The sequence below is a fragment of the Scomber japonicus genome, chromosome 11 (genome assembly GCF_027409825.1).
Source record: "Scomber japonicus isolate fScoJap1 chromosome 11, fScoJap1.pri, whole genome shotgun sequence".
Classification (NCBI taxonomy): Eukaryota; Metazoa; Chordata; class Actinopteri; order Scombriformes; family Scombridae; genus Scomber; species Scomber japonicus.
This window is the reverse complement of record NC_070588.1, coordinates 4,692,419-4,705,381: the sequence shown is the minus strand read 5'-3', so window position 1 is coordinate 4,705,381 and position 12,963 is coordinate 4,692,419. Positions and strand designations below refer to the sequence as shown.

At 39.9% G+C, this 12,963-nt stretch overlaps 1 protein-coding gene and 1 non-coding gene across 2 annotated transcripts in view; one reads left to right on the top strand and one right to left on the bottom strand.

Moving 5' to 3' along the window:
- The window catches only part of clasp1a (cytoplasmic linker associated protein 1a), a 127,720-nt gene that overhangs the window by 41,188 nt on the left and 73,569 nt on the right, over positions 1-12,963 (top strand). Inside the window, exons 3-4 of the mRNA XM_053328199.1 lie at positions 11,087-11,165; positions 12,524-12,627. Coding sequence (XP_053184174.1) covers positions 11,087-11,165; positions 12,524-12,627 — 183 coding nt within the window. The remainder of the gene's footprint in view (positions 1-11,086; positions 11,166-12,523; positions 12,628-12,963) is intronic.
- On the bottom strand, positions 10,553-10,681 carry LOC128368467 (U4atac minor spliceosomal RNA). The gene has a single exon (XR_008321964.1). It is a non-coding gene; the product is annotated as a U4atac minor spliceosomal RNA (small nuclear RNA).

Genomic DNA, 12,963 nt, shown 5'->3' with positions numbered 1-12,963 from the left:
GGAAGAATAACGTTCATCCCTTCAGTATGATTAATAGCAACACTGGAGCAGCTCTGGAGGTTTGCGGTATAACAACACCATATAAAGACCGTTTATTTTCATGCTAATGAAGCTTGAACAGGAGAGAGGGAGAGAGAGAGAGAGAGAGAAGAGAGAGAGAGAGAGAGAGAGATGCATTAGGATCAGTAGCAGTATGTCTGGAGGAGGATGCTCTCATTTCACTGTTTTCACTGCTGCTAGTCGAGCGTGAAGCGTTGTCTGTGGAGGAAGTGAACTGGAACGCTGATGTGTGTTTGTGTGTATCTCTATATATCTCTGTATGTCTATGTGTGTGTATGTCTATGTGTGTATGTGTGTTATATTAATCTCTGCACGTCTTAAAGGCCGCTCTGAGTAAGCGCTGTCGGGCCCCCCCCCCTCCTCTCTCCTCCCCTCCCATAATGACTGTTTACTGTACGTCCCACCATCTCGTTGCTGGCGCGCCCGAGGTCCTGAGCGCGCGGCTAAGCGATCGCTGAGTCACTGACTGCTGAATAATCACACCTCAGGAATATGATAACACACATAACGCACCATCACCACCACCACCACCGCCGCTGCTGCTGCTGCTGCTGTAGTTTCCAAACGCTGTGGTATGACGTCATAGTTACTCATCCTGTTACCGCGTGCCAGGAATTGTTTGGATGATTGAGGCTGTGGTTGAACTGGGCAGCTCCCAGTATGCGTTCAAGTGGAATAGTATGACAGTAGTGCTGCTACATCATTTTCTTTTTATATCATTGCATTAAGGTTGGACTATATATCAGTTTAATAGAGATATCTTGATATGAGTCTAGATATCATCTTAGATTTTGGATATCGTGGTTTTAAAGGCATTACAGTAAAATGATGTAATTCTCTGACCTTACAGTCTGTTTTAGCTGTTCTATTATGAAGGAAGGAAGGGAGGAAGACGGAAGGAAAGGAGGAAGGAAGGATGGATGGGAGGAAGAAGGAAGGGAGGAAGGATGAAAGGGAGGAAGAAAGAAGGAAAGGAGGGTGGAAGGATGGAAGGGAGGAAGAAAGAAGGAAAGGAGGGAGGTAGGTGGGAAGGAAGGAAAGGATGGTGGAAGGAAGGGAGGAAAGGAAAAAAGGAATGGAAGAAGGAAAGGAAGGACGCAGGAAAGAAGGAAGGATGGAAGGGAGGAAGAAGAAGGAAAAGAGGAAGGAAGGAAGGAAGGAAGGGAGGAAAGGAATGAAGGAAGGATCTGATCCACACAAACACACAGACACACACACACACACACACACACACACACACACCATGATTACTTTAAATGTTAACTAAACTGAAGCTTTGGCAAACAGCTGATTGATGCACAGCAATTTCATAGTTTCATGTTTCTGCTGCAGCATCTGTCCTATTAGTGTGTGATCACATGTGAGGAAAACATCAGTAGAAATGTGTAGTTTATATATTTATGGGTCTTATGTGAAACTGATTCATCCAGAGCTGCAACGATACCAGTTTGATTCATCATTTGGAGTTATTTATTCTCTAATGTGAATATTCTCTGGTCTCTATTAGCTTTGAGTTGTGGAGAAAATAAAACATTATGAAGATGTGTTGGGTTCTGGGAAACACTGACTGACATTTTTATGCTCTATATAACTAATTTATTAATCAACGAAATAATCAGCAGATTAATCTAATGGAAATAGTAGCTTGTTGTGGCCCGTGATTATTGTCTGGATTAATAGTTTTGTCTATTAAATGTCAGAAAAGAGTGAAAAATGATTATAATTATTATGGTGACATCTTCAAATGTCTTATTTTGTTTGGATCAACAGACTAAAATGTAAAAATGAGTCAGTTTACCATATATGACACAGAAAAGCTCCAAATCTTCACATTTAATAATCTACAAACTGCATTTTTTGCCATTTTTGCACAAAACAAATTGACTCAAAAGATTTTTGATAATCAAAACAATTTAAAATGGGTTTTCTGTTGATTGACTAATCAGTTAATTGCAGCTGTGGTCTTATAAAGGTGCATACATCAGTCACAGTCAGAGTGCTGCTGTCTCTCTCTCTCTTATCTTCCTGGACAGATGAATTATTTACATACAGGCAGTCACAGCAGCCCATTATAAAGTGTATTTGCATAAATCAATCAGAGCTCACTGATGTGACAGCAGCCTGGGACACACATATAAAACAGGCAGACTGTCAACTGCAGAGTGTATTAGCTGTTTTAGGGCTCTATTATTATATAGTGGAGATATTTACACACTCAGCATTCAGACACTTAAATCAAATAGTTGTAGAGCAGTGTGTAGTAAAGAGGGAGTGATTTCAGACAGACAGAGACGTGTAGTTAGAGTGTACCTCAGGGTCAGGTATGCTGCTTAATAACAAGGCAGAAAACTACAAAACTACAGCTGTCTGTCTGTGTGTGTGTGTGTATGTGTCTGTGTCTGTGTCTGTGTGTGTCTGTGTCTGTGTCATTTTGGTAGAGATGTCTCACATAGTTTGTTCTGTGTAGATATCTAAACCGCTTAATTCAGGAAACTAAGGCTTTATTTTTTCAGTATTTGGGCTACTACTGGGGTTTGAGACATATGCGTTTGTGTGTGTGTGTGTGTGTGTTTGTGTGTGTGTGTGTGTGTGTGTGTGCGTGATTTTGCTGTTATCTGTAGTTTTGCCAGCTTAATTCAGGAAACTAAGGCTTTATTTTTTCAGTATTTGGACTACTACTGGGGTTTGAGACATATGCGTTTGTGTGTGTGTGTGTGTGTGTGTGTGTGTGTGTGTGTGTGTGCGTTTGTGTGTGTGTGTGTGTGTGTGCAGCTCCACTCCCTGTAGAAAAGGACAGCATACCCAGCTGTTCACATGACTAAGAGGAAATCACAGTGAAGATGGCAGCATGTTTCTTTATGTGTGTTTCAGCTCTCGTGTGTGCTTTTCTCTTTGTGTGTGTGTGTGTGTATGTGTGTGTGTGTGTGTGTGTGTGGTCTTTCCACTGGTAATGAGATGACAGGCTCTGTAGTGAGGGAAAGAAGACGAGAGAGAGAAATCCTTGATTTAATTTGAAGGCTGGTCCACATCACAGACAGATGGAGGAGCAGGACGCGGTCGACTTCTGCTGTTTCCCAGCACTTCTTCTCAGGATCAACGTGCACATGTGTTTTAATGAGCTGCAACTGATGTCAGAGGGATAACCCAACTTATTACACACAACCCACTACTTTAACCCTCCTGTTGTCCTCAAGTCAAGGAAGGAAGGAGGAAAGGAAGGAGGAAGGTAGGGGGAGGAAAGAAAGAGAGAAGGAGGGAGGAAGGAAGGGAGGAAAAGAAGGAGGAAAGGAAGGTGGGGGAGGAAAGAAAGAGAGAAGAAGGAAGGAAGGGAGGAAAGAAGGAGGGAGGGAGGAAGGAAGGAAGGGAGGAAAGGAAGGAAAGAAGAAGGGAGGAAAGGAAGGAAGAAAAGAGGGAAGGGAAGAAGAAGGGAAGAAAGGGGGAGGGAGGGAAGGAAGGGAGAAAAGAGGGAAGGGAAAAGGAGGGAGGGAAGGAAAGAAGGAAGAAAGGGGGGTGGAGGAATGAAAGAAGGAAGGAAGGAAAGAAGAAGGGAGGAAAGGAAGGAAGAAAAGAGAGAAGGGAAGAAGGAGGGAGGGAGGAAGAAAGGGGGTGGAGGAATGAAAGAAGGAAGGAAAGGAAAGAAGGAAGGAGGGAAGGAAAGAAGGAGGGAGGGAGGACAGACAGACAGACGCAAGGAAGGAAGGGAGGAAAGAAGGAACCGTCAAGACAGACGGGTCAGTTTGACCCAGGAGGACGACAGGAAGTTTAAAATCATCCGCGTTGATATTATAATATTTAGCTTCTTTCCTGCCTGGTGATATCTATAGTATAGTTTACTGTATGCTCGGTTAGTTAAACATTAAACTAGTTCTCTAAATAACCAACAACAGGCACATTAACCAATATAAACTTTATTATAGTCGTCTTGTTTGTATCATTTACGGTAACTTTAAAGCCATGAAGCCACAAAGAGACAAGAATCATAATAATAAACTTTATTTATCGAGCAGCTTTCAGGCAGAGGATGTAGCTCATAGTGCTTTAAAGATAACCATAACAATAAAAACACAATAAAACAGCAAATAAACAAATAAAATGACACTAATTAAAAACCAGTTTAAATACAACGCTCATTAAAGAATACCCACAGAGCTCTCTTATAGCTTTAGGAAATGTATTCCATTATTTTGTTGCATAATTAAAGAAAGCTGCACTTCCTATTTTCTTATGTGTGTAATTGTGTGTATTTAAAAACCTCAGCTGTAAATGATCTGAGGACCCCAAAAATCATTTAGAGCTTTAATAACAGTAAACAAGTAAAATAAGCTTTAATATATAGTCTAAAAGATACTGGGAGTTAGTGCTGGGCGGTATACCGGTTTACACCTAATACCAGTGTATATTTTCGTTATGATATGAATTTTTAATGTACGGCCATACCGGTGTATTTCATCACACAACATTAGCAACGCTGGGACCCTTTTCAGTGTTGTGTTTCTTGCTGCTCAACAAACAGCAGAAGATGTGTGCCTGCCGAGCGAGTTACCATGACGATAGTTCACACATCACTTCCTGGTTTTTAATAATTAGTCAGTAAACTCAGCATGTCTGACGCAGGCTGGAAACTCTGCACTTTTATTTATAGTTAAAACATTTCACTGTGTGTTTCAGCTTCTGTCAAACTAACAGAGCTGCGGTGGCTTCCTGTCTAAGCTTTTCAAAATAAAACCGTTGTTATTGAGCGCTATCTCATTATTATTAAAAATCGTTTCCCCTTGATTTTATTAGTTTTGAAATCCTTTGGCCCCTAAATCGTAATCATGATCAAATTTTGATTGATCGAGCTTCTGTCAAACTAACAGAGCAGCGGTGGCTTCCTGTCTAAGCTTTCAAAATAAAACCTGTGTTATTGTGCTCTTCTTCTTATCATTAACAAAGTTGGGGCTGTAAATTAGAGGAGATTCTTGGGAGAAAAGACAGAACGGGAGAGTCGTGGGAGATGAGTCTAAAATACGGGAAAAACGGGAATGTTGGCAGCTCTGATATTACTAATATTCACTCATCATGACAGTAAAATCTACTGCAGTAGAGTAGTAGTTCCTCTCTCAACCAGTAGAAGATGTTGTGAACAGCTGATTATGCATGAAAAAAAATACCGTCATATACCATGAAACCGCTTTTATTTTGAAAAACACTGTGATATACATTTTTGGTCATACCACCCAGCACTACTGGGAGTTGATGAAGTGAAGCTGAAACTGGAGTAAAATGCTCACTAGCAACACAATATTGAATGAGTTGTAGTTTTTTAAGAGTCTAGTAAAAACAGCTGTTATAAAGGATGTTGGATGTTTTATATTGTGACATGAGGAAGCGCTGTGTCAGTGGTGTGAAGATGTAAAGCAACAAGTAGCACGAAAACAAGAAGCTGAAAAAAAGTTGACTTTCAAAATAAATGTCAAAACTTCGTCCCACTTGGATAATGATCTTAAGAGAAAAAATACACACACACATTGAGATAAAACTGTGCAGCTGCCTCGACTGCTGCAGCTGAATATTTGAATTACATAATCAGTGCAAACATGGCCGACAGCTACAGACTGAGAGAAAAAGTGGAAAGCGAGAGACAGTCTGCCTCCTGGTGTGAATATGTCTGAACTCATGCTGAAGTTATAAACACGGAAACATTTGTGCTGTTGGTGTCAGATTGATTGATTTATGACTTGATAAAAGTGTGTAATGACCTTTAATGCAGTTTGAACTATGTACTAGTGACAGTGATTTAAAGACAAGGGATCATATGACTCTAGATCTTTGATTATTAATTCATTACTAATTATAAACTCTATCAGATATCTAAAGGCTGAAGTCCAAAGATCTTTTTATTTACTGTTCATACTAAGCTGTGCCTCTCTTCATAAACTCATATTCATTATTGATTATTGGCTCAGTGTTTAACCTTTGTGTCGTCCTCCCGGGTCAAATTCACCCCATCTATCCCCCCTCTTTCCTTCATCCCCCTTTCTTACTTCCTTCTTTCCTTCCTTCATCCACCTTCCTTCCTTCCTCCCTTCCTTCCTTCGTTTCCCCCTCCCTCCTTCTCTCTTTCCTCCCTTCCTTCTTTTCCTTCCTCCTTCCTTTCCTTTCTTCTTCCTCCCTTCCTCCCTTCCTTCCTCCTTCCTTCCTTCCTTCCTTCCTTCCTTCCTTCCTTCCTTCCTTCCTTCCTTCCTTCCTTCCTTCCTTCCTTCCTTTCCTCCCTCCCTCCTTCTCTCTTTCCTCCCTTCCTTCTTCCTCCCTTCCTTCCATCTGTCCTCCTTCCTTTCCTTCCTTCTTCCTCCCTTCCTTCCATCCGTCCTCCTTCCTTTCCTTCCTTCTTCCTCCCTTCCTTCCTTCCATCCTTCCTCCCTCTTTTCCTTCCTTCTTCCTCCCTTCCTTCCATCCTTCCTCCCTCCTTTCCTTCCTTCTTTCTCCCTTCCTTCCTTGACTCGAGGAATAAAAGGTGAGAGTGTGACAGAAGCAGTTAGACTGTGATCAGCTGTGTATATTGACATCAATTTACTTTATTTATCATCATTTTATCTTAATATTTGAACATTTTTAAAATCAGAGTCCCATTTATTCTTAATAATGACAATCTGAGCCTCACTCACATTGGTTTTATAATGCATGCATGTGTAAAAGCTTTTATTTTATCTTCTCTCCATGTTTTATTTTGAAGTTTCATTTGCTGCAGCTTTTCAATAAACTGCAGCAAGCATGAATTAATCAAATCAAATTATATCGTATCAAATCAAATCAAATCAAAAACCGCAGCAAACAGAATTACTGTCACAAGCGTGTAATGAACTGTACTTTAGTTTCTTTTTTTCCTGCCATGTGTTGATGGAGTTTGGAGAAACTTTGCTGTTTTGTTATCAGACTTTAAAACAAAACTCAATCCATCTGTGTTCTTTTCAGTTTTTTTCCACATCTTATGCTCTCTTAGTGTCCTGCTGTTACCTTTTCTTTATAGAAAACAATAGAAATGCACAAGAGAAACCAGCTAAAGTCTCCCAGGCTCCTAAAATGTCACATTATGGAAAGACTTGGGTTGTGGTTGTTTGTCTATTACAAAATAAAACACACTTTAAGAGACTTTTAGCAGTGAATGAACTGAACAGATGTGTGTATGTTTAAATTCATCCACAGAGTCTTGTGTTTACAGCCTAATATTCATTATATATCATGTTTTATAGACGCGTTCACTACAAACTACAAGCTAGGGCCTTGTTTAGTACTAATAGATCCCCAGGAACTGTGTGTACATCATATTTATTATAAGGGTAGATGTGTATGTATGGGTATCCTGTTATTTAAAGAGGACATCTCATATATTTTAGAGATTTTTATGCTGTTATAATGCCGGCTGTCTGTGTTAAACAAGGTAAAAGTTCAACAATTTGAGGTGAACATATGTAAAAATGCTCTCAGTGAGTGTAGTTTGAAGTTTAAAGTGTGTTATTGGAGCTGGATACTGGGCCAAAGATGGTGCCAATTCCAGTCCAGTCCTAAAAGAATAAGAAAAAAAGTTTCTAGCATCTGATTTTACTTCAGCGTCCCATTAAATGTGTGCAGTAGTGTTTAGCCCCTGCTCGGCCCACAGACTTTACATTGTAATGATATCAACGATTTTTAAATCTATATAAACATATGGAACCTCCATGGATCAAAAAATCATAATAGAAAGAGTCATAATTAACCTTTTATTGCAGTTTGAGATGTCCTGTCAACAGTTTTATAGATTTTATAGGTCTCTTGATGGTCTATGGGGGGATTTTTGGGGGCTGCAATACCGTGAATGACCACTGGGGGAAAATCGGCTGATAGGCTAAGCAGCATCACACTATCCAGCTCTTATAATATAATACTAAACTCTTGATTTGCAGAGTTTCCTCTACTTTCTCCACATGATGACATCAGATTATGCCCACAAAACTTGTCCTTTATGTAGTTTTTGTTAATTAAAGTTGTTTCGTGGCTTGTTTGCATCGTCCGCTCACATATTTCGGATCAGATTTGGGCTCAATGTACAGAGTCAGGATGTGTAGTATAGTATGGAGGGAGGATATTGCAAAAAAAAGTGGATGGCATCTAAATTAACCGGGCCTGTTTCAGACACAAGCTGAACCCAGAGAGCTTTAACATGGACCCCATGAAGAGTAGCTGTTGCCTGGGTAACAGCTAATGGGGATCCAAATAAACTAAACCTGCACAAAGAGCCAGTTTAAGCAGTTTTGAGCTCACTGCAAAGGTAGTACCCCAAAATATAATTATAAACCTGCAAATATGCGTATAATATGCCTCCTATTTAAAAAATATTCTGCATCTGCTGACACACAATCTGTGCTGTAGCTGAATAAACCAGATAAAAAGAAGAAGAGAGGTGGAAGAGGAGGAGGAGGAGAGGAGGAGGAGAGGAGGAGGGGAGGAGGAGGGGAGTAGAAATGAAAACTAAGCATGTCGGGTAGGAGGATTTGGGAATTTGGGGAAGGGATGATGGTCATCAGATTTGGGTCCAGAGCCTTTAGGGAGGGGGGTGGTGTGTATATGAATGTGTGTGTGTGTGTGTGGGTGGGTGGGTGTGTATTAGTATTTTTTTGGGGGGGGTGGGGGTCCGGATGCAGATGACAGTAAGAGAGAGTTAGCCATCTGTCTGTAAAGAGGAGGAGGAGCCAGTGTGTGCTGTTATTCTCCATCCTCAAAACTCTCAGCACGAGCTCAGAGAGAGGAACCGTAAACGTGTTTTAAACCTTTAAGAAACGTTTAAAGAACATTCGAGAACTCACCGCTTTTTTCAAAACTTGAATAACTGTTGAGAATTTCTTTTTGGAGACTTTACAGCGTTTGTTAAACTCAGCTGATCCCTCTCTGAGCTCTCATCCAGTCTTTGTTTGAACCCTGTCATCAGTCTAATTACTATAATTCCACCCCCCCACACACACACCCCCCCCCCCCCCCCCCCCCCCCTTCAGTCCAGTCAGAGAACAAAGGGGCTGATCTGAGGATTAGGTCTGTAGACAGCAGGTCCTCTGCATGCTGGGACACACGCTACCTGTTCCTCCAGAGGCAGAGACACACAATATATCACACATTGTTTTTAGACATGGAATAAAAAAGCTGGTTATTATTAGGATTAACTTCATCTTATGTGTTTATGAATGTATGTATTATATAAGACACGATATATGGGGGAAAAAGGAAGTTCATTATATAAAGAAATGTGATTAATTAATGTATGAAGAAGAGATAGTTGGTTTATTAGTTTCACTGTGTTTTATTCTTTTTCATTTAATTTCTGATATTTCAATAGTTTATTGGGTTTTCAATGATAACAGTAAATTCAGTAGATGCAGGGTAGGTGATACAGGTATTGGTTGTAGCGTAGACAGTGTGAATGGAAAAGAGGAACATTAAATAATCAGAAATAAAAATAAAAGTGCAGATAAATCTAACACAAACATTTATAGAAGTGAGAAATTCAGTTCATAACATCATTAAAAGGTCTGATAAGGACTTTTATTGTGGCGGTTTATATTTCTCTGACTCAAATATACCAATAAACCAATAAGCTAGCTACAGTATAGCTAAAGAAATGAATAATGCTGCATACCTTCTAATCATGAAGCCACCAAAGAGACAAGAAGCAGCGGGGTGTCGAATCTTTTTAAGTAGGAAAAAAAGGAGGAACTGTGTCGGATTTGTAAAAGATGTAAAGTGGCTTAAAAATGGGGAAGAAGTTGAGTTTTTAAATACTTTCATAATGTCTGATTAGAAAAGTAACAACTCCAACTTCATAAGACCGCTGTGGAGAGTTTAATGTATAAAAGTGACCCAGGTGTTTATTCAGACTTCACACTGACATTTTAATTTAACACCATTAAAAGGTCTGATAAGGACTTTTATTGGGATTTGCTGTTTTCCTTTATTATTTTATTTTGGAAAAGAGGAAGGAATGAAGGAAGGGAGGAAGGAGGAAGAAGGAAGGAAAGGAGGGAGTGTGGAAGGAAGGAAGGAAAGAAGGAAGGACGGGAGGAAAGGAAAGACGGAAGGAAGGAGGGAAGGGAGGAAAGGAAGGAAGGAGGAAAGAGGGATGGAGGAAGGAAGGGAAGAAAGAGAGGAAGGAAAGAAAGAGAAGGAGGAAGGAAGGGAGGAAGAAAGAGAGAGAGAGGAAGGAAAGAAAGAAAGAAAAGAAAGGAAGAAAGGGTCACAACACAAAGGTTCAGTAGGAAAAAAAGGAGGAACTGTGTCGGATTTGTGAAAGATGTGAAGTGGCTTAAAAATGGTGATGAAGTTTCATAATGTCTGACTTGGTTAATTTTATACAGTCTTATGTGTCTATGTTAAATAGAGTCAAATCATACAGTAGTTATTCTGTTGTGTTGTAGTGAAGCCACTAGATGTCAGCACTTCTGTTTTCTCTCATATACACATTATTATTATTTTCACATTATTAAAGGTTTCCAAAAATTGCACCATTATCTGAACATGAAGCTCAGGTGATGCATAGGTGTTGTTCATGGTGTTAGCAGGGCTACTCTCACTATACGTTCATTGAGCAGCTCACTCACCCCAAGACAAGGAAAGATGGTGTAATGGGGGTGTTATGTTTTATATCAACATTCAGACACAAGCTGCTCAGTCATGGTGCAGAAATAAAAAATCTCAATTTAAGCACTGATTCACTCCTAAAGGTGTTCTTGTTTCATGTAGTGAAGGTTGCAAGAGGTGGGAGTCGTTTATAAGAGGAGAAAAGGGTAAAATAAATTAAAAAAATGTCTACCCATGATCCTTTGCAGCAGCATTCTGAATGCAGCCTTCATTCCTGGGCGTGTCCAGCACTGAATTCATGATTTCTCTGTTCATTTGTGATTATTAGTGACATCCAGTGACATTTATGTGGTTTCTTTTTGCTGATATGTTATTTAAAGATAATAATTGATATATATGTATATTTATATTTCTATATTTTGTTTTATTGTGTCTCCTCCAGATGTCTCTGCTCGGCTTGGACCTCTTATCTGCCTTAGTGACGAGGTTACAGGAGAGATTCAGGGCTCAGGTGGGAACAGGTAAGACTCAGCTGTTTCATCAAGTCTCTACTGTGATATATAACTATAATAATAATAATAATAATAATCTAACTAGAATAATAATAATCTCTAATCTAAGATGATTGTAACTCATAAAACCTGATATTTCTGACCCTCACCTTTAATCTATATTTATTTATATAGCACCAAACACAACAGAACTTATCTAAAGGTACATTTCACATAGAGCAGGTCTAGAATGGACTCTATTGACTGTTCTTTCTTTCCTCCCTCCCTTCCTTCCATCTGTCCTTCCTCCCTCCCTCCTTCTCTCTTTCTTTCCTTCCTCTCTCTTTCCTCCCTTCCTCCTTTTCTCTTTCTTTCCTCCCCCTTCCTTCCTTCCTCCCTCCTTTCCTTCCTTCTTCCTCCCTTCATCCTTCTTTTCTCCCTCCCTCCTAACTCCCTTCCTTCCTTCTTTCCTCCGTCCTTCATTCCTCCTTTCCTTTCCTCCCTTCCTTCCACCCTCATTTCCTTCCTTTCTTCCTTCCTTCCCTCCATCCTTCCTCCCTCCTTTCCTTCCTTACTCCCTCCCTCCTTCCTTCCTTCCTTCCTTTCTTCCTTCCTTCCTTCCTTCCTTCCTTCCTCCCTCCCTCCCTCCTTCCTTTCCTTCCTTCCTCCTCCCTTCCTTCCTTGACTCGAGGACAACAGGAGGGTTAAACAGACCCAACCTTCCCATTCATGATAGTTTAATTGCCATTTTATTTATTTCAATGATTCAACTATTAAAAAGAATAAAAGCATTGTTCAATTTAAAGCTTTAAATGGAGCTTATGTGAAGTCAAATCTTACAGGATCACTCAGAGCTCACTCACACATTCTCCTCTCTTTCTTTTCCTGTTAAAATAAAACATACTATAATCTACCTCCTCTCAGTCAGCTGGTATCACTGTTTTTAGGAGTATGACTCTCTTCAATGATCTACATTTAAATACCTGAACATCTGGATTCTTTTGTTTGTGGACTTTCTTTCATTCTCACCTTCCTGATTGTTGATCATTCCCGCCTTTCGACTCGTTGATGCTTCATTAGAATAAGAATAAATCACTTTACACTTCAGCTTTATCCTCTTGATGCTTCACATGTTTCTGTAGAAGCTTGAATGTGTGACTGCCTAAAAGGTTAGATACAGAAATGAAGATGATTTAGATACAGATTGGGTTTTTGTGACTTATTTATTATAAAATTATTTTTTGATTTTTAAATAGTTTAACAACCAAACACTGTATCTTAAGCCCAGCTCAGCACTTATAATGTAGTTTTTACCTCCTTGTTTCCTCCTTTTTAAATTTCCTCTCACTGTATTTAAGAATATTTCTTCCTCTTCTGTTCTCCTCCAGTTCTGCCCAGCCTTATCGATCGATTGGGAGATGCCAAAGACCAAGTGAGAGAACAAGACCAAACCCTGCTGCTAAAGATCATGGAGCAAGCCGCCACACCACAGGTACACACACACACACACACACACACACACACACACACACACACACACACACACACATACACTATGCTTATTCTGAATAAAGTGAGGTTTTCTTTCCATGATTTCAACACACAGCTTGATTTAATTCTTTCCATGTGGAGCTCATATGTTTCTCTCTGTGTGCTCTAATAACAACTAGAACAACACAATATACACAAATACACACACTCATTGTTCAAAATCACCTTAACCCTCCTGTCGTCCTCACGGGTCAAATTGACCGCGTCTCTTTTGACTGTTCCTTCTTTCCTTCCTTCCTTCTTCCCTCTTTCTTAAATTTTTCCTTCCTTCTTCCCT